At 46.5% G+C, this 19,714-nt stretch overlaps 1 protein-coding gene across 1 annotated transcript in view; it reads left to right on the top strand.

The window, feature by feature from the left end:
• Positions 1 to 14,087: 14,087 nt before the first annotated feature.
• ARHGAP21 (Rho GTPase activating protein 21) overlaps positions 14,088 to 19,714 on the top strand; it is a gene marked incomplete at its 5' end in the record, with an annotated part of 113,090 nt that continues 107,463 nt past the window's right edge. Inside the window, one exon of the mRNA XM_084279697.1 lies at positions 14,088 to 14,174. Within this exon, the coding sequence (XP_084135823.1) occupies positions 14,088 to 14,174 (87 nt within the window). The remainder of the gene's footprint in view (positions 14,175 to 19,714) is intronic.

Below are 19,714 nucleotides of genomic sequence, written 5' to 3'. Positions count from 1 at the left end.
CGCCCAGCACTGCGCTGTTCCAACGGCTGTCACCGGAGAACGAGAGGGTTTTATAACAAGCGAGTGGGTAGCTGTAATTCTGGTACTCAGGAACTCGTGGGAGTCTGTTTCTTGACACAAAAAGCAAGCAGATAAATGAGAAGGTACAGTGAGAGATGCACAGGCTTGGGGCGCTTTGCAGGAGCTGCTACCAAGCGATCCACAGAGGCTGTACCCAGCTACTTACGTGTTCTGGCACCTTCTGAAATTCTATGGTTTCTCCTGAAGGCCTTTCTCACTGCCAAATGCTTTTTGCATGTGTTATATGGGTCCCTGATTCATAGTTTCTGCAGTGCTAGTGCTCACAAAACTGTGTCTATTTTTGATCACACTGGCATCTCCTTTCCAAAACTTCTTTTCTAACCCACAACTGTAGTCAGCAGCACCTCTGACCTCTGGCATGCCTTCCCACATTCAACCTTAGGACAGACATGCCGTTAAAACCCTGAGTTGTATTTGCTCTCTGAAGTAACATCCCGGCTGTGATAAATGTGGCAGTTCTTGGATGACAAAGTTATTGTTTCATGCTGTTTGCTGGCAGCATCAGAGGAATAATTACAGTGGTCTCAGTTCAAGTCACACCCCGAAGGCTGTCTTTACAGCCACGAGGACTGAAAAATAACCTGCTGGAGGGAGGCTTTGGTTGTCAGCCCCAGTTCCATGAAGGGGACAAATCTCCAACTACTGTCTTGTCCAGCAGTGAACACGATAAGGATTTAGTTGCCCCTCGCTATAGAATAGTTTAATGAATATCTGTAGTGAAACTTTCTACAGTGCTGACATACAGAACAGATTACCAATGAACACAAGAACTCCAACCCTTGTAAAAGTGTGTGCAGTGAAAAGACAAGTTTTGAATTAATTTGTACCTCATACGGCACACAGTGTATGATGCTTAACTCTTCACCTTGACAGAGGTCAGTTATATCATGTTCCAATATTTTGTGTTTTTCTGGACTTAGACATTGGCTGTGAATCAGATCTTCTAATCATTTCTTGGGGTTAGTAGACACCACTGCTCAATTCTTCATTACTATCAAATGGACCCAATTTCTATGTCAATAAAAATGACGTGTACTGGGCATATTGTTTCCAGGGTCACAATCATTCCTGGTATAGTCTGCGACAGACAGGCTGCTAAATTTTGTAACATGATGAATGAAGCTAAACTGAAAATCAATATTTTCTTTTACAGCAGCTTTCAAAATACAAGTACTGGTGCCTTGCTCAGAGTAACAAATCCTTCCTTACCACGGGCAAGCCTCCAGTAATGCAGATCCTGCAGCACAGTCACACTGTTGCTCTCGCCCCACAAAACAGCATGACAATTTATAAAGCGATAAGCCAAAGAATTAGGAAATAACTAATTAACATAATTGAAATGTCTCACTTAATATACTTGGTTAACAGCAATGCTAGCAGGACAAAATTCCCCCTACACACTTGGATGAAAGCCTTACTGTTAACTCGTGTCACGCTTATTTCTTAATATAGAAATAATTAATACTTGTATATGTGCAGTTACAGAGAGCAAAAGTGCACAGCTGGCCCCTGCTAGTCACCAAAGGGCTGCTGGTTTCTCTGCAGGAATAAAGTAGCACTTTTACTGCAATTCTCACAATATGAGAGGGGAAAATAAGGAAATGGGCTAATGGTATGTCATTACAGTTACAGGAGCCTGGCCCTCCCTGAGGCCAGTGAAGAGAAATGAGAACCCTAAGTAGCTGAAGCCACCTTAAATAGTAGTATGAATGTGTCTGGTCAGCCTGTGTCTCTTCACTAAGCCTAGCTGATTACCTCAGGTCAAATGAATAATTCACAGCTGGGTAAAATCAGGTGCCATGAATATCATCCTCAGTGGCCTGTGCATGTGGGGAGCACAAGGCAGGCAGCCAATTGCCCTTGCCTCAGGGTGCCAGGGGACTGTGTGAGGCGGTTCCCTGTTTGCCCAGAAGCAGAGTCCCTGGATTTGCTTGCACCTGGAGTTAGCAGCAGTGGCCACGCTGGAACACCTTCATCCACAAACAAGAGTCCCTCGTTCTTGTCTTCACAGTGAGCTAAACTGAAGGTGAATAAGACATTCATATTTTCAAAAGAGAGTACCCAGCATACTCTTTGCTGATCCATTAACGTTTTCAATATTTCAGCAGCGCTCCTGCTCTGAATAGGAACCAAAAGCAACTCTTTTCATTAAAAGCCAGGAGAGAGTGAGCATGAGATCCATTTAATTAGAACATTTCCAGCCAATACACTAAGGAACATTTAGATTCTGCACGTCTCTTATGCACAGTCAATGGAAACTGCATGAGCACTGGCTGAAAAGGCTAGAAGGAAGCTGATGTGAAATGAGTGAAGACCACAACAGTCCAGACCGTAGATGACCAGAATGAGGCTCTGGCATTTATCAGAGAAACAAAATATTTGGCTCCTAAGCAGACCTGCTGTCTGTTGAAGAGTGGCAAGTGAGCCCTGACATGGTTTAGAGCAGCCGGCCAGTCTGCTCTGCACCGAGTGCCACCGTGCTAAGGTGTCCAGCAGCGCTCCCGCCGCGGATGCTGCAAGGAGCAGTACTGTGGACCCTTGCCCAGAAGTGCCAGTGTCCCTACGGGAGGTGTATCCACTGGTGGGGTCAGTTGTTCCTATGCCCTCCCTCAGTGCCGAGCAGCGCAGAGTGGGGCATGATTTCCTTAGTTCAGCAGTCCCTGGAAGAACCATTCTGCTGTAGGTGCAGCTAAAGCAGGCAGCTGTTTGAGGTAGCTGCTTTCACTAACGCAAACATGGACTATCCATTCCTGGTGAGCCAAGCAGCATGCCTCAACTCTCTGCCCTGATCTTTGCTCTTGCAAGAACAATATTGACATGATCAAGGAGAGCATAATCCTCCAAGACGGAGTCAGAAAACATCTTGCAGGAGGAAAAGCCAAAAGATGACTGCTGCAGTGTTTCCACTCAGTTCATTCTCTTTGCTGAAGCAGAGAACTATTGGAAAGGGACTTCAGCTCCGCACAGCTGTTATTTACCTCTGTTTTGAAATGCAGAAAGTTGCAGTAATCTGTTTATTTTTCTTTAACTCTTTTGTGCTTTGGAATTATCGCACAGTCCAAAAGGCAATATGACCACATCTTAAGAAAATGATTGTACTGGTAGTGCTTTAACAACCATGTTTTTGAAAAGGAAAATAATAAATAAGGAAAAGCTGATTAAATAAACATAAAACGCTATCAACAGCGCAAAAGAAGTCCTAGCGAATAGAGATGTTTGACAAATAGTGACTGGTGCAATTCTTTGCTTTTTCTCTGGCTTTCATCAAGACTTCTCTAAAACTTAAGGAAGTCTGCAGAACATGTCACAAATGGAACAGAACCTCTTGCTCCTGCAGCTGGTCCTACTGGTCTAGGAATGAGAAGCGCAAACAAGAATACCGCGTATCAAGGGGGAGGGTTTCCCTTGAGATTTCCTTTTTATATTAATCAGACCAAGTTATTAGGGATAATTACCTTTATAGAAGTTGTGTAACACCCATGGCCCTCTCCTCAGGCAGTTGTATAGGCCTGAAATCTAGCAGACCATCCCCATCCAATCAGACCACTCTTCCTGTACCAAAAAGACTAAGCCCTGTCCTTAGACTTCAGAAAAAAGTGCTTTGCATTACTGTGCTCAGAGTTTGTTTTGCATTTTGCTTAGGGCTTAAGGACTGCCTTGAGAATTAAGTTAACTTGGACTATTTCCCCTTGCCTCCCTTGTAACACTTCGGTCTAATCCTGCAGATGACCTCTGTGTGGACATACTTTGCATCCACACAGAGCCATTGGGAGCCTGGCGCATGTGAAACAGCACAAGCTGCAGCAACGAGTCCGAGTACATCTAATGAGTTAAAATATTTGGCTGCTGCTTTCTTCTGGGAAAGCAGCTCTGAAATGAACATCTGAGGGTGTCTCAGCAGAAGACTGGGCTGAAAACATTCTGCAAACGTGGCTTTGTTCCTTAGCTCATTACTTTCATTTTGACTTCTCCCAGCATTATGATCAGATTTCTGGATTGATTTTTGTCTAGATTTGCAACTCCAAGTCCACTGCCAAACAGGGACAAACTGGTGACGGGTGCTAACAATTAATGTAGTCACACTAGATACATGTTATACTCAATGCTTTCTTCAGTCAGCTAGTTTCTGCTATACATACTACGGTTTGCACAGGCAGTAAACATCGCCTGTTTACAGTTAATTAATGAGCGTTTCTCTTCATTACTTGCAATATTTTGCATGGATGGGCTTCTACAGGTTCTTTTTCTGTACAAGCAAATGAGCCGCTTGGAACTTGAGCCCAACCACAGATGTCCCAAAGTCCCACAGTCATCATTCTGTCCCTAAAACGGGAGCAAAATCACTCTTTAGGTAATGTCTCCAACTCTGATCAGCCAGCATCTTCTGTGGCATATAATACTTGTTCAAAAGGATGTAAAGTATTGAAGGAGAATGAATCCAATTTTTTTCCTCCTTGAAAGCAGCATTCATAGACATCCTTTCTCTGGAAGTAGAACGTAGCTTGCTGGGGAATTTATAATACTTCTACTAGAATAGAGTTCCAGGAAGCTATGGTGACAGTTTAGCTCTGTTAAAATGCCAAATATATTCTTAATCCAGACTCTTCTGGAAAATTCATGCCATACAGACATAAATACAATCCAGCTTGCCTCATAGATTTTTTTTTTTTTTTTTTTTTTTTGGGTGGGGGGTGTCACGCTGTCCTGGATACTGTGATACTGTCACCCATTTTTTATCTCACTTTTTAAAACCCAGAGCAGGAAGAGGGGTGGTAGTAAAGCAGTGAGGAAAAGAAAAAAACAACCCACAAGCTACCACAAAACCCCACAGTGTCGTATCACTTTCAGAGCCTTGTCCTGCTGTCCCAGGGCGTATCTCTCGTGTCTCTCTTGGGTGAAAAGAGAGCTGAGCAGCGGTCGTAGCAGCACATGGAGTCACGTTTAGAAGCCCGTAAGAGTAGGTGGTTTTTACAAGGTACCTGGTAGTGAGGTTCTGATGAGGTCAAAGCGAAGTAAAAGCTCTTGAGACAGAGTAGGCAAAATAAGAAAGCAGCAACTGATCCACTGTCTTTGGGTGGAGCATGTCACTGCTGGAAGGAGGGAGGGTTCTGATGAAATCAACCTCTTCATATGATGTAAATGTATCCCATCTACTCCTGAGCTTCTTCTCCTCAATGCCTGAAAGCTATCCTGACCCAGCCCCAGAGGAAGATCTGTTAAACGGCAGGGCTGAGGATAAAGTTGTCACTCTTGGTCTGTCTAGAGGGAAGCTGTGGACACCCAGAAGAAACACAAGATGGGTAGCCTGAATTTTGGATTTGGCTGTTAGCACCTCTGTGTTGCTAAACTAATCAGCTGACCAGACTGCTGATTATGTGATAAAGCAAGGAGAGAGTGATAACACCCTTGTAAAGTCACCACCATCCACTTCCACCCTGATTGTCAGTTCGGTAGTTAAAGTAAACATTTTACAAAATAGGGCTGATTTGTCACCTCCCAGTCGGCAGCACAGAACCAAACATGGGCTGTAATTTCAGCAGAGGAGCTAAGGGAGCCCGGATTGTCATCTCACTCTTCTCTGCCATTTGAGCACTTAAACCTTTTCTGTCACGGCCAATTTTAAATAGATTGGATATTTATTGCCTTGAACTCTTTTAAACCGTGCGTGTGTGGGAGGGGAGGGTTTCTGAGGGAAAATGCTGCACATCTAATAGTCCCTGCTGGCTTTCTAAAACAAGCTAACATTGTTTGACCTAAAGTGAATAAACCCTCAGCAGAACTGAGGCTGATGACTTTATCTCTTAGACTCTGGCTCCTCTAATTTAAAACAAATGAAAGAATGCAGATAGCTTAAGTGAATGCAGAAGAGATGGGAGTGATAATTTTTTTCCCCTGGACCTTTACAAATTAGGAAATCTTGCTGTAAACAGGCATGGCATTTTCAGAGACAAGTTGTTATTCCACGGCGACAGTTTCCAACAGCAAAACATGAAAAACACGAGTTTTGCTTTGCTTTCAGTAGATTTTCATTGCTAGGAACCCAAGTTGAAAGTAAAGTGAGTTCTGCTGGGCTCCTCCTAACCATAATCTCGCTTCTCAAATTTTGCACTGCAACTCATTCCCCTGGGCTCACTGAATTATACTTGAAATTGTTTTTGTCTCTGGCTGGATGATGGTAAATTCCTGCAGGCTTGAACAATTTTGTATTTCTTTACAGAGTACCAGATTCACTGCTGGAGCTGAAATACTGAGGTCCCAAACCCACCAAAACGTACCAACCCCCAGACTCAGAATAGCAGGGCTGGCTGGTGAGAACAACTGAGGCTTATTGCTGTAAAAGTTGTGCATCAGCCTGCCTTGGCACACATTGGGAACCTCACACAAACACCTCCAGGTCCAGTTCAGGGAGCTTTACACAGGCACACAGGGGAGCATTAATATGTACCAAGTTAGGCTGTGAATTCACAAGACATCAGAAAATGTTCAACATCCCCGTTTTGGACACATTTCTCATGGAAAAATAACCTACCTCACTACTTGGTCATCTGTTCTCCAAAGGGAAATGAAATACCACGAGCCTCTTACCCAAACACAACTTCCTCTCTCTTTGGTGCCGGATCAGTGGTGCTGGCCAGGAGGAACAGTCATCTCACTGTCAAATGCTGGCTTCTCTTTGTGCCTTGGGCATCGCCACCCTGACTGCATGAGGAACAACATCCTGACGGACGCACCTCAGCTTTGTTTTCCAAGACTACACTGAAAAGTGGAAGGCACATCAGCCGAGACAGTGTTTTTCATAGGGTAGCTAGCTGGTTCCCAAAAGTAGGTAACTACTGGCTCCTTTCTCCAGCAGGATTAGGGCTAGATGCCCAGACATCCACCCAAGCTATAATGTTACTTCGTTAGTTCCTTCAAACCCACAAAGTATTTTGAGAGTAGGCAGTACATTGCCCCCTCTTCCAAACCCTGGGTTTAGTCAGTGCTCAGACCTGCTCTTCTGTTGTTGTGGTGATGTCACACCTTCTCTCTGCAAAGGTGTCAGAGGTATAAGCATGCAAGCGCACACTGAGTTGCTCTGCCTCCAAGAAGAGCAGAAAGGGACAGGAAACAACAGCACTGCATAGCCTGGATTAAAATAAATAAAAATCTCTTTTGTGTAGGGTGGAAAGACCAGACCCAGCTTCCTACCTCTGAGAAAGCTGACCCAAACCCACAATGCCTGGCAAAACACTCCTCCCTGTCTACCATCATCATCCCACAGCTGGTGTGGGAGAAGACAGCCTGACCAAGTCCATACACATTTCAGGATAAGGTCATTACTTATGCTGTGGGATAATCTATGCCATCTCATGTTGCTACTGGAAACATGTTGAGGTGTCCTCAAAGCAATGGGTGGAGGAGATGTCCTGGCACAGGATAAGGAATAAGCCCTGGTAGCTCCTCCATGGAAATGGCTGTCATCTTCCCATGCACATCTCTACTGAGTGACCACAGTCTGAGGACAGGGGTCCTGAGAGCACAGCCAGAAATACTCCTCTCAGCTTCACTGAGCACACACAGTAGTCATTGATCTTCACCTCACAGTCCTGGGCCTGCCATGCATTTATGCAATGTTATACTTGAGCTGTCTCATTGCAAGTCATTTACAGCTATGCCAAGAGGAAGGATCACAGGGGAAGGCAAGAGGCTGCACTGCCCACCAGACTGGTTGGCTTAGCACTAGAGGATATTTTGATGACATATGTGTCACCAGTGACACAGTTCTGGTTTTACAGAGAATCCCTTTCTCTCCTCCTCCCCTGTATTCAGCCAGCCTGGTGATGCTGGTGATGCTGGTTCTGGTCTGCTTCAGTGCCTCACCCGCAGGAGATTCCATTTGCCCTTCGTTGAAACCCAGTGCTTGCCTGCAGACTTGCTCTGTACCTGCTCTGCACAGATCATTATTCTTGGGCACTGCTGGCAATCGACCTTGTATCTCAGAATGGAGACCCTGCTATACATTTTTTCCATGCCTTCAATACATTCTTCTTTTTGCAGTATATAAATTTTCTTTTAACTTTATCCAGCCAAATTTTGCTCCAAATGGTTAATCCTTCTCTGGATGTCTGCATCATAAGCATAGTCCTCTCATGTCCTATCTCATTTCTTGTGCCTTGACAGTCACCTCTTGCAAGGCCCCACTACCTTCTGTTGCTACCTCTCTGTTCATAGGATATTTGGATGTCTCTGATGAGTGGTCGTAAGATGATCACTGTTCCAGCTCATAGATGACACCTTAACGCTTTCAAGATGCACACCCCACCACACATCTTAAGCATCCTCCTTGGCTTTCAGTAGGCAAATGCCTCCTTTTCACCACAACTTCAGATAGGCAGAGGTTTTCCCTGAGAGATAAACCCTGCAGAGTATGTGCTTAAAATGGTGGTTCTTCCAGGGGATATTGCATAGCACCCTGTGACTGGTGGAGATGGCATGACTAGAGCTTCAGGATGCCAAAATCCTCTCTTACTCTGGACCCAGTGGCAGCTCTGGCTGCAGTTCTCTTTGTCAATGCAGTATATCATTTGAAAAGGACCAGCATCCAGGGCTATGTGAGGTTGGTCTGATCTCCTGTGAATACTGAAATAAAAGACAGGAGACACTCAGTAAGAGTTTAGGTTATACATAGGCACCAAGATGGAGGCATGGCTGTGATGACATCTATTTTTGTTGCCAGAGTGTGATAGGAATGCCCATAGAGTGAGAAACAGCCATCACCAGTGATGCTTAGGATGAATAATGTACTAGTGCTGGACAGGAGACAGATGTCTGTATCGTGACTGAATCACAGGAATCTCAGTGCAAAAATTGGTGAAGCAAATACAGTTACAGACAGTGGTCCTATTGCTGTGTAGCTCCTGGCATGGTTTCATGGCTTTTACATGTCTAGGGAGAGATTGTCTACTAGCTGTAGTGTCTTGGAAATATCAATTAATGAAAAATGTGTGTGTCACCCACTTCTCGATCTCCCATCCTGGGGAGCATCTAATGAACAGTTCTCATGCAGGGCACCTGTCACATCCTGGGGAGCAGGGAAGCTGCTGGACTGACACCAATGGGTGCTTTGGCCATGTGCCAGCAAGTCTGTAGCCAGGGAGTTCACAGCAGTGCTCACAAACACTTCCATCAAGGCAGTGTTATCTCCAAAACAGAGGAGACTGCAGAGGTGTCCATGTTCAGTCTGAATCTCTCAAAGCGAGCCTTGACCATGAGATTTAAGCAGCTGGGGTCTACAGTAGAAAGCGTTATCAGAATGGTAACAGCAGCTACAAGTGACAATTTCCGAGAGCAAACATCAGGACAAACTAATTGCTTAGAGGCCTGTCTCCTCCCATTCACTCTTCCTTTCATCCCCAAACTCAGGCCCTGTTAAACTCAGTCCTTTTCCTGCTTAACTTTTCAGACTTTCCATTCTTCTCCTTATCCCAGCACAAAATACTCAAAATTTACTGCTATCTCCTACTATGGCCTATCTAATCTACCCTACCCAGGTACTCCACTCCAATCTAATCTGAAAAGTCCTGTAAGAAACCTGCTCTCACTTTAACTTCTGTTTCTCTCCATTCGTGTTGGTCTCTAACACAAAGGTAGGACACTTGGGACTGGCAATGGCTGAGCCATCTCTCTGCTTGTGGCTGCAGCTGATGAGAAAAGCAAGGGCCTTCAGGATGGCAAGGACAACGTAACTGCCTGGGGAGTGAGCTGGTTCACAGCGGGCTGGGCGCAGGTTAGATGTCTAAACACGTGTTGTACGTGGGAGAGGAAGGCACGCCCTGGGCCCTGCTAGAGGCGGATGTTAAGGACCACGTGGGAAGGAGGCAGGTACCTACAACACACATAATGCAATGAATTTCCATCTTTCAGCCTATGTGGCCAAGTGCATTTTGATGTCCAGAATTTAGCCTCTGGAATATCTGTCTTCTTAAGGTACCAACTCATTCATTCAGTAAATGACATCTTAAGAAGATAGAGCCCTGTAATTGCACCACCACTGACCCAGCAGAACGAGCAGAACAGATCAACAGAGCACACCTCAGCCCCTGAACTGCAGTGCAGGCTTAACTCTGCTTACCTCAGCAATTTAAATTCAGCTGCTAGACTTTGCACTGAAGTGGCTGAGGTGCGCTCAAAGATGTCTGCACTAGCTCTCCTGTGGGGATGATACTCTTTAGCAAGGAGCAATAATAAACAGTAGGACGGTGCTAACACTTTAAGCTGCTGCAGCTGTCTGCTAAGCGAATACGTGTCAACACCTTCAGACTGGAAGGTGAGAAAGTGAAATTATAGCTTTCAGTTACCCTAATTCTGCTTTTCCAACCTCTTTTATTAAATCACTTTCAAGGGTGGTTAAGGGACTCTGAGGTTTTGATTGCGTGTTATGAATCCAAGATAACAAGCATGTTTCTGAAAGCTTGCCTCCTTCTTTTTCTGTTGTAACTATGACACCATATTTAAAATGAAAAATTACAGCAGCATAGCCTTATACATGAAAGTCCTAAAAAAACCCCAGTGTCTCCAACAAAAACATCTGCCACAAAAAAAAAACAGAGAACACTGTGATTAAGAGGAAGAAAATGAAGTACACAATTTAATAAGGATTTGCTAGTGTAAACACTCTTTTGATAATTACACAAATATAACCTTCTCAGAGTTAATAGTAAGATCTATTTCCTCAGCCTAGCTATGAAGTAACTTGTGATTCTAGGATCACATTTTCCTCTGTGATTTTCATCTCCCTATTATAGTTTGAAAGCTAAAGCTAGAGAAACTGATTGGCAATGTAAGAAAAGCAAAAATGGAGTATTTGTCACTGTATTGATGTAGCTGTGCTGATATAAATAGAGACTTGATAGATACTAAATGATCACTCAGAGTCTACTTGTGGTTTAATCTGAGACATTTCATAAATCTGACACTTTCTACATGAATATTAGTTATGATGCTAATTTAGAGTTGGTACTGCGTCTACTATAATTACTATGAAGACATGAAACTGATTTTATGTAGATCATGGATTTTTGACCACGTTCTGCAGACTGACACGATGACCACAGTGCAGAGAGCAGTACGCAGTGGAGCACCCAGCTACCCTTCTCGGTTCTGTTTGGTTTACAGCTTCTAAACAGGGAAAGTGCCCCAACTGTTCCTCCTGTCAACCCTCCAGAGAATTCAAAGTTACTTTAATTCCAGACTTTTCAACTTCTTGACAGCCTTGGATGGGACAACAGCTTGCTCAGGGTCTGGATGGCAATTAATCTTTTAATGTTGTACGGCAGTGAAGAACCATTAGGGAGCTGGACAGAACCACCCTGTGGATCGGTGGATCAATCCACTGGACAGCAGTACACGTATTTGAAGTACATATACATAATCTCTGGCGCACATCAGGTTCAGCCACAAGGTTGTCTTTAGTATCAGAAATTTCTGAGGAACCCAATTTCTTCAGAAACTATTATGCCTACAGAAATCCATGGCAGCACACAGAATTGCGGGCAAGCATCCAAATCAGTGGCACAGCCCTCAAATTCTAACACCCTTTTAAACTTGACAGGTGTGACCTCAGTTGACAAGAATCAGTGTTTGGACATGGAGACTCTTCTTCCAGCTACAGGACGTCAGCTCTTCCCTCGGTTCTCCAGCTAGCGATATTCATGCCTGCTGCTGAAGCCAGTTGCTGCTGATGGATAACCGGGTCTGTCGCTTCTTTTCAGAGATCACTTATGAATAGACCGTTAAAAAAAAAAAACCCACAACCCAGAACATTATTATTGCTTTGAGATAAAAACCAAAACACGACCTTTGCCGTTGCTTACAAATACGGTTTCTTCACTCCCTTCCAGACTTGTCCAGCCCTTAAGCTGAAAAATCACCATTCTGGAAAACGAAGGAAAAAAATAAGAATCACGGACTCCGATAACGACAGATGAGGCACAGAAACCGTTTACCACCTGCGCGGAGGCCACTAAACGAAGCGGCCACAGGACTCTGCCCCGTCGCAGAGCCCCGCCGTGGGGCGGCCGTGACCGCCGCCGTCCCGCCGGGGGAGCCCTCACGAAGCCAGGTGCGGGTCGGCACTGGCGAGAGAAGCACCAAATCCTGAGTTAGGCCGGAAAAGCTGAGATTATTCCTGTACGAACCCCCGAAAACCCCAAGTGCTCGAGGGGGCTGAAGAAGACGCCGACGCCTGCCGCCTCAGGGAACGTTGGCGGGCGGGGTGCAGAGGCCGGTGGCGGGGTGCAGGCCAGGCGGGCTCGGCGCTCCCCGGCCGCGGGGCGGGTACCCTGGAAGGCAGCCGGGAGCCAGTTCCTGCCCTCGCAGTGTCGTCTGAGGAGGTGGGTGGATTTTTGGAGGGAACAGAAACCGCCAGCCTGGAGGCGGGGGAAGGGGACGGGGACGGGCTCCTCGCCGGCCCCAACGGCGGAGGCAGCGGGAGCCGCAAGCGCCGGGAACGCGTCGTCACGGAGCTGAGGAGTCACAGCCCCGCGGGCCACCGAGTAAGCACCGGGGCTGGCGGGGCTGTGCCGCCCGTCGGGGGCGTGGGTCAGGCTGCCTGCCCGGGCTCGGCGAGATGCGGCTAGTTGATGCCCCTGCCCCTGTCAGGGTGGGGCCGTCGTGAGACTCTGGGGCGGGCGCAGGGGCTGCCCAGGGCAAGGGTGGAAGGGAGGAGTAACAGGACGGAGGAAGGGGGGGGGGGGACGGAGGAAGGGGGGTCGGGGGGGCCGTACTCGGAGGCCGCGGACGACGAGGAGGTGCCGCGCTGGCCCGGAGGAAGAGCGCAGTTACCGGCGCGGGGGAGGCGATTAAGCCGCGCAAAACCCCCGCGCCTTCAATAGGGCGCTGGCCGAAGCTACTCGGCACGCCCGCGGCTCTGGAGCGCAGCGAGCGGTCCCCGCCCGCGGCGGTGGGCGAGGCCGGTGCCCAGGTGGCGGAGGAGCGCGGCGGGCGCAGCTGGCGCGGCGCGGTGGCCCCCAGCGCCCAGACGCCCTAATTGGCCGCGACGGAGCTGGCGGGGGGGGGCGGCGGGCAGGGCCGGCCAAAGCGGCCGCCTCCTGCCGCTGTCGAGCCGAAACGGCACGTCTGTGCGGGGGGGAGGCGGGAGGCCCGAGGGAGGGGCGGCGGGCGGGGCGTGGGGCGCGGTGGTCTGATCGCGGACGGCTCCGGCTACGTAGACTGGGGGAGGGAGCCGCCTGCAAGCGGGGTAGGCTCGCCTACGAGACAAAAGCCCAGATCCGCCGAGCGGGAGTGCTCTTTTGTTGCCGTTTCCTAAGCGGAGTTTGTGCGTTTCCCGCCACCCCTGGCCCGGTCACAGCGTTGGTTACGGCCGGGAGAGGGCCGCAAACAGGCAGCGGCTTCCTCCCGGCCCGGTGAACCAGCGGCCCCTCGGCTCCCTGCCCCGTCCTCTCCCAAAGTTCGGCCAGGCCCGGGCAAGAAGCGACCGGCCTGCTGCCCCAGCCGGACGGGGCTTCCCTGCCTCCGCGGCCCAGGGAAGCGCTCCTCTGTTCCCACTCCACCCGCCGCGCGAACGCCTGTGTGTAACGAAGTAGGAGGGAGTGGGCGCCTCCCTCCGCCTGTCCTCTCCTCTCCGCCGCTGGGGCTCTGGATAGGAGGAGCCGGAGGAAGAGGAAGATGACGAGCGGGTGCAATTAGCTTTAACAAGGGACGGGGTGGTGGAGGAGGCGGTAGCGGCGGCGTCGTCGTCCCCGTGCCGAAGACTGACACATCTGCTCTCTCTCCTCCGCCAGACATGAAGGCAGAAGCTGGGGAGTGCAGCTGAAGCCCAGGGCTACCCCGGTGCTCTTCTCTATGGCAGCTGCGTGAAGTGGCCGGGCCCCCTTCCCCCGGTGGCGGGGCTGGCCTCGTCGCGTCGGGTGTGCGCGAGTGGCCCTGGTGCTGGTTCCCCCCTCCCCTCCCTTCCCTGATGTGGGCTCCAGAGGATTTGCGCCTCCTTTGTAACCGGGAATGAAATAATGGCGACCCGGTGGGCAGCGGGGCCAGCCGGCGGAGATGGAGACAACGAGCCCCCCCCGGGCGGCGGCAACGGCGCCGGCGGCCAGGTAAGAGCGGCAGGGGCGGGCGGGGCGCGGGCTGTGCGTACGCGGCGGCGGGTAGGGCCGGGTCGGGCGGCTGCCTCCCGCCGCGGGGAACGGCTTGGCTGGAGCGGGCTTAATGGCCGCCCCCTCTCTCCCTCCCTTCCTCCCTCCCTCTCTCTTCCTGCCCGTCCGCCCTGGAGTTGCTGGGAGTTGGACGCTGGGAGCCGTGCGGGCGTGCGGCTCCCCGGTAGCGGGAGGAGAGGCAGCCGTCCCGGCCGAGCACTCGTCTTGCATTCGGGTCGTTGCTCCTGGGCCGGGAGGCAGAGAGCCTCCGCTGTCTCACGGGTGGGGCGGTGGCTCCGCTTCCCGCCCCGCGGAGTGTTCGCCGTCCTCGCCCTCGGGGCAGTGGTTTCCGTGGGGTCCCCTCGGGCCGCGCCCCCCAGCCCCGTAGTTAGATCGTGGTCTGTCGCCACCATACTCACCCTCTCTGCGTCGTCACGATGCCTGTCTGCCCTGTCCCGGAGGGACGGGAGCGCTTCTCTGGGCAGTATTGGGGTACCCCCATCACACTCAAACTCCGGTGTTTTCTAGTAGAGATACGGGCCTGGCTTCTGCCTCCTTGGAGCCGGCACTCGCCACTCTACTGTGGAGTGTGTCCACAGACTTAGGTTAAATAAGGGGTTTTCTGTTAATAGGATTTGTTGCTGCAACGGTCCTCTGTATATTTAGTTTAAAAACTTCACAGCATGCCGTATGGTGGCATAGTTGCGTGTTTGCACTTGCAGCACGGAGTTCTTGACGCAGAGCCGTGTCTGATGCTTTCTGCTGTGTTCCCTATTAATAGTAATAAGTGTCCGTGAAACAGCTGTAACTTCAGATCCAACAAAGTCTGTGTAACGGCTTCTGTGGAGTTGTTCTCAGATCAGTCTTAAACTTTATTTTCAGAGACAAACTTGCTTTTGTATTTCTCAAAGTTAGGGCATGCTGTGTGAAAGAGACTTTAACTTGTGTAGGGGGCTGTGAAATGGATGTCCTTTATATAGATGTTCCCCTTTTGTTTGCTGAAATGTAAATACAGTAGAGTGATTTCTAAAACTACAGGGTGGGGTTGTCTTTTGTTCGGTTATTTTTTTGTAGTTTTGGTCTTTATTTTTAAAACACTGGGTTCTAGTTTACTACTATCCTCAATTCACCCTTTTTCCTTGATTTCAAAGGGGCTTATATGGTATTGTAAGACTTTTCCTTACTGCTACCACCTCGATTAAGGAATTTACACAGTCTCTTAAAGCAGGTGGATTAGGTGAGAACAAAATGTGAGCCTAAAGTAAGAAAACAGAAGATGTTAAGAGTGAAGATTTTGTGATAAACTATGCTTCTTAATTTGTATGTAGATTTAATCACGCATTATGCTTATTGATGTCCTTTTAAAAAAGCATAATTGAAAACAAGGCCCTTTTTGGAGAATGTGCCCTTAAATACTGTTCAAATGAGTGTGGGAAGAGGGAAGAAAAACAGCATGTGGAAGTGTAAAAATGAAAATCTGCTTTCTGATTCTATCGTACTGAGACTGCTGGTCTTTTGGCACTGGTGCTTGTCATAATTCACCTATCCCTACTGTGGTAAGCCCTAACAAGGCCTGTGGCACTTTAGGAGCTCATCATGTTAAAGCTGTCTAATTGAGGACTACTAATAGATATGGAATTGCAAAATGGACTGCTCTGCCTGTTGTTTTGCCTGATATGTGTTGCAGTTAAAATGTAACTGCTAGAAAACATGCACTTATGCTGATGATTACACTTAATCGCAGCAGGCCTAGCATTATCTTTGTTTGAATGTAGACAGCCGTCAGGAATGCCTCATTAAGGTTGTGCTGCTTTCTCTGTTACTTCAGTATACTTCGAGTTCAACTCACTTTCCTTACTTTCTTGCAACTTTTTTCATAGAGTGGTGTAAGATGCCAAGTGAGAGTGAGGATCGGTGGCTTGCCATCTACTGTCTCGGTTCAGTTGATGGAACAGTTGCTGTGTACAGTACTTGATGTATTACATGTGAACAAATCCCTCTAACTGAAGTCTTGTATTGAACTGTAAGATCCGCTTTTGTATTGGAACAAGTCAGAAAATACCTTAGTGAAACACAATTACTGTTAAAAGGAATTTCAAGTCTGCAAAAGGTTGTTGCAGCTGCAGGGTTTTATAATGTGCTAATACTGACATGCAAGGTTTTAGCAGTTTTGGGAACTAATTTATGGTTTTGAGATGCTGTACCCCATATGGTGTTCTCATTGTAATGCAGTATTAACTCATCTACCTTTATTGTTTAGCTGTGGAGGTTGTCACAAGGAAGGCTTCAAGCATAGCTTGTGTTCATCACAGGCATGGGAGTTGTAACAGAAATTTGGATTTTCAGCCAGCTAAAAGGTTTCAGAGATGTACAGCTGTAATCGTAAAGGTTTGATCAAGAACTGAGAAACTTGTCCTCTGGGTTTGAGATCCGTGGTCAGACAAAGAAAGGGAATGTCTGACTGAGGAGCTCATGCTTCTTTGCATAGAGGGGGCAGAATTGAGGACATGCAATTTGACTCCTTTAGGTAATGCATGTGTTGGTTGATAATTGGGGTGGTTTTCTGCTTGTTTTGGATGTGTGTGTACTCTGATACTGTGTTCCATTTGGTCATGCCTTGCCACGACTTCTGTTTTTATTTTTGCCTTTTTTCTTTTCTTTTTCCTCTTTGACACTGTACCTGGTGGTCTTTGTCACTCCAGAACCCCGTCATTGAAAGGATTGTTGAGAACAAAGATCGCGCATTCAGGCTTGCAGGCTCCCTTCTGAACGTACAGCGCCTGTTCAAAGGGACAGATCACGTATTCTGGGCTCTGGGGGGAGCTGGCAGAGGAGGCCAGGGACTCTCAGGGCTGTTTGCCATTCTGTTTGAAATCTGACACACATTTGCACATGGGTGCAAGAATTGCTGAGCTTATGTTCATAAGGACAGATAAGTGAGAGTGTGTTCTTTCTGGCTTTCAGATTAATAGGCGTATACTATCTCTGTTTCGTCAGGTTGTAGCAGTGTTTTGCTGGAGTGATTAAGCTCTGCTGAGGTACAGGCAGTACTACTTCAGACACAACATCCCATCCACTGGCCTGTCCAGATTTAGGGCTGGGACTGGCCTCTTCATTAGTGTAAATTTAATCTCCCTTCCTCTGCCTAGAAAGGCACAACAAAAAAGATTGTGTTTTGGTTTTTTTTTCTTTTCTATTACCACTATTTTGCATTTACTTTAAAAGAATTTCTAAATCTGTTTGCAGTATTGTTTACTGTTAATCTATGTTAAAATGAAATTTAAAATGTTAAATGTAGGATAAACAAATATTAACCACAGCATGTGTGGCTTTAAAAACTGAATTTTTATTGTAAACAATACTGTTTCCTCAGCTATTAAAATGCTAAAAATACTTTTAGAATAACTTTAAGTGTTAGATATTTTTCTGTTGGACTGCAGCTCATTAGAGCATGTACACATTTTGATATTTATTACAAATTTCTGATAATTTGCATTAAGTGTGTGGGGTTTTGATCTTACGGAATTTCTTCTTTTCCTCCTTAACAGCTGAGTTGTTGGAGAATAGTTGACTGTCTTTAGAGATGCCTGTAAGTTTGTGTATTTGGCAATACTTGGGAAATACATTTCTAAAGACTTCTGTAAAAGAAAAGTCAGAGGTTATTTAGTACTTGCTTTGTAACACAAATACTCAGTTTCAGAAAGGAGGAGAAAAACTCATGATATTCTTACTCCTACACTTTATCAGAGAGAGTGCAACTGTGTAAACTGAATAGAAGCCTGTGCTGGAAGGGTCAGAAACCAGAGAAGGGCAGTGATGACACTAAAAATAGAAAATGATTGGCATTCTCACTAACAACAATTAATAGATCGTTGACTATTTTAACAATCCAGTTGGGATGACATTGGTAAACTTCAAGTGGTGACTCCCAGGTGTTACTGCTAGCTACTATGGGGCACTAGCACTGAAAAGGTTGTATTTTGATCCTGCTTTTCAATCTTTGTGTGATTATGCCTGCAAACATGCAAACTGTCCTGGAGCTCTGTATTGTTGGATATCAGTGTTGTTTCCATGCCTGATGCATAAAATGACAATTGGAGAAATGCATTTGTAAGATGTTACATGTCAAATAATAGACAAATACCAAACCTAGTGACTGGAAGTGTGTGTTACTTATGGTGATAGAGAATTCTGCACAAACCTTGCACCAAGGGAGAATAAATTCAATCTAAATACCAGCATTGCCAGGAGTTGCGGCTGCAAGTATTCAGAAAGCTCGAGTCAAATCCTGTTTAATCATGCAAGTGTACCACTGACTTCTGCTCTTATTTATGTCAGAGGAAACCTAAGATAATTTGACAGAACATGGAGCTCTTCCATAAGGAAATGCTATGTGTCTGATAAGCGACAGTATAAACCAGCAAGTAGTTCCTTTGAGAAAAGAGATCTGCCTTGAACTGTAACTTCATCTGATATTTTCTAACGTGATTTTTTGCTTACCAGAAACACACCTTTGTGGATCAAACAGCTTTGATTATTGTCTGAAAATAACCCACTTTTTGATAGAGAAACCTGATGGACTGAAGAGTATCTTGATCTGTGTCAGTACAAATAATTGCATTTATTGCATGCAGTATGTGCATTAAGTGAAAACTTTTCTCTAACACGTTTAACAAACATCAAAGTGCAGAGTTGACCTTTTTCCTTGCATAAGCTTTTTAATGATTTCTGTTATAAAACTGTGAAAACAACATCTACTTCAGATGTATTATTTCTTGTCTCTTGTATTCACTTGCAAACACAATTAAGAGAACAGTTGGGGAAGAGAAGCTATTTAATCTTACACACTGTATGCATTTGTGATCTTGTCCCTCTTAAATTTATGAAAATTTTGCTGGAAGTGGATGAACAAATCATAGCTCAACAGAATAATATGGGCTCTGAAAAGACTAAAAGCTGTCTGCTGCCATTATTATCATATGTTGCTGTGTAGATAGTTAGAATATAAATGTGCAACCTGTGAGCAATGTTAGAAGAAACAAATTTTGTATTTCTTCCTAATGAAGTCTGTGTGGCAGTGTTAGACTAACCTGTTAGGAATATGTACTGATGCTTTGTAATTGGGTTTTTTTCCTCTGATAGCTGGGAGAAAAATGCAGATTTTGTAGCATGCAGAGGTTGTGCATCATTCTTCCTTGCCATTGTTTGTATATAAAATTTCGTAGGATAGGAAGCAAATAGAAAAAAAATGAGGAAATTATGTTAAATGAAAACAAATTTATTTCCTGTTGTTAACAGGGGTCACTTTTTAAAAAACGTGAGTTGGCCCTAGTGTAAATGGTGAGGCCTCTACATTGGTGTAGAAACTGTCTGAATTGACAGTTGTACAGAAGTCATTCTGAGCTGTTAGGTGTAGATCCTCTTGTTGTAGAAGGTGTCAGATCCTATGATCTCATCAAATCCTTCAATTCAGGGTCTCGCTACAGAGGAAGTATTTGTCT

This window comes from Gallinula chloropus, assembly GCF_964237585.1.
Source record: "Gallinula chloropus genome assembly, chromosome: 2".
NCBI lineage: Eukaryota > Metazoa > Chordata > Aves > Gruiformes > Rallidae > Gallinula > Gallinula chloropus.
Note: the sequence above shows the minus strand (reverse complement) of the source record. Positions and strands in the feature narration are given on the sequence as shown.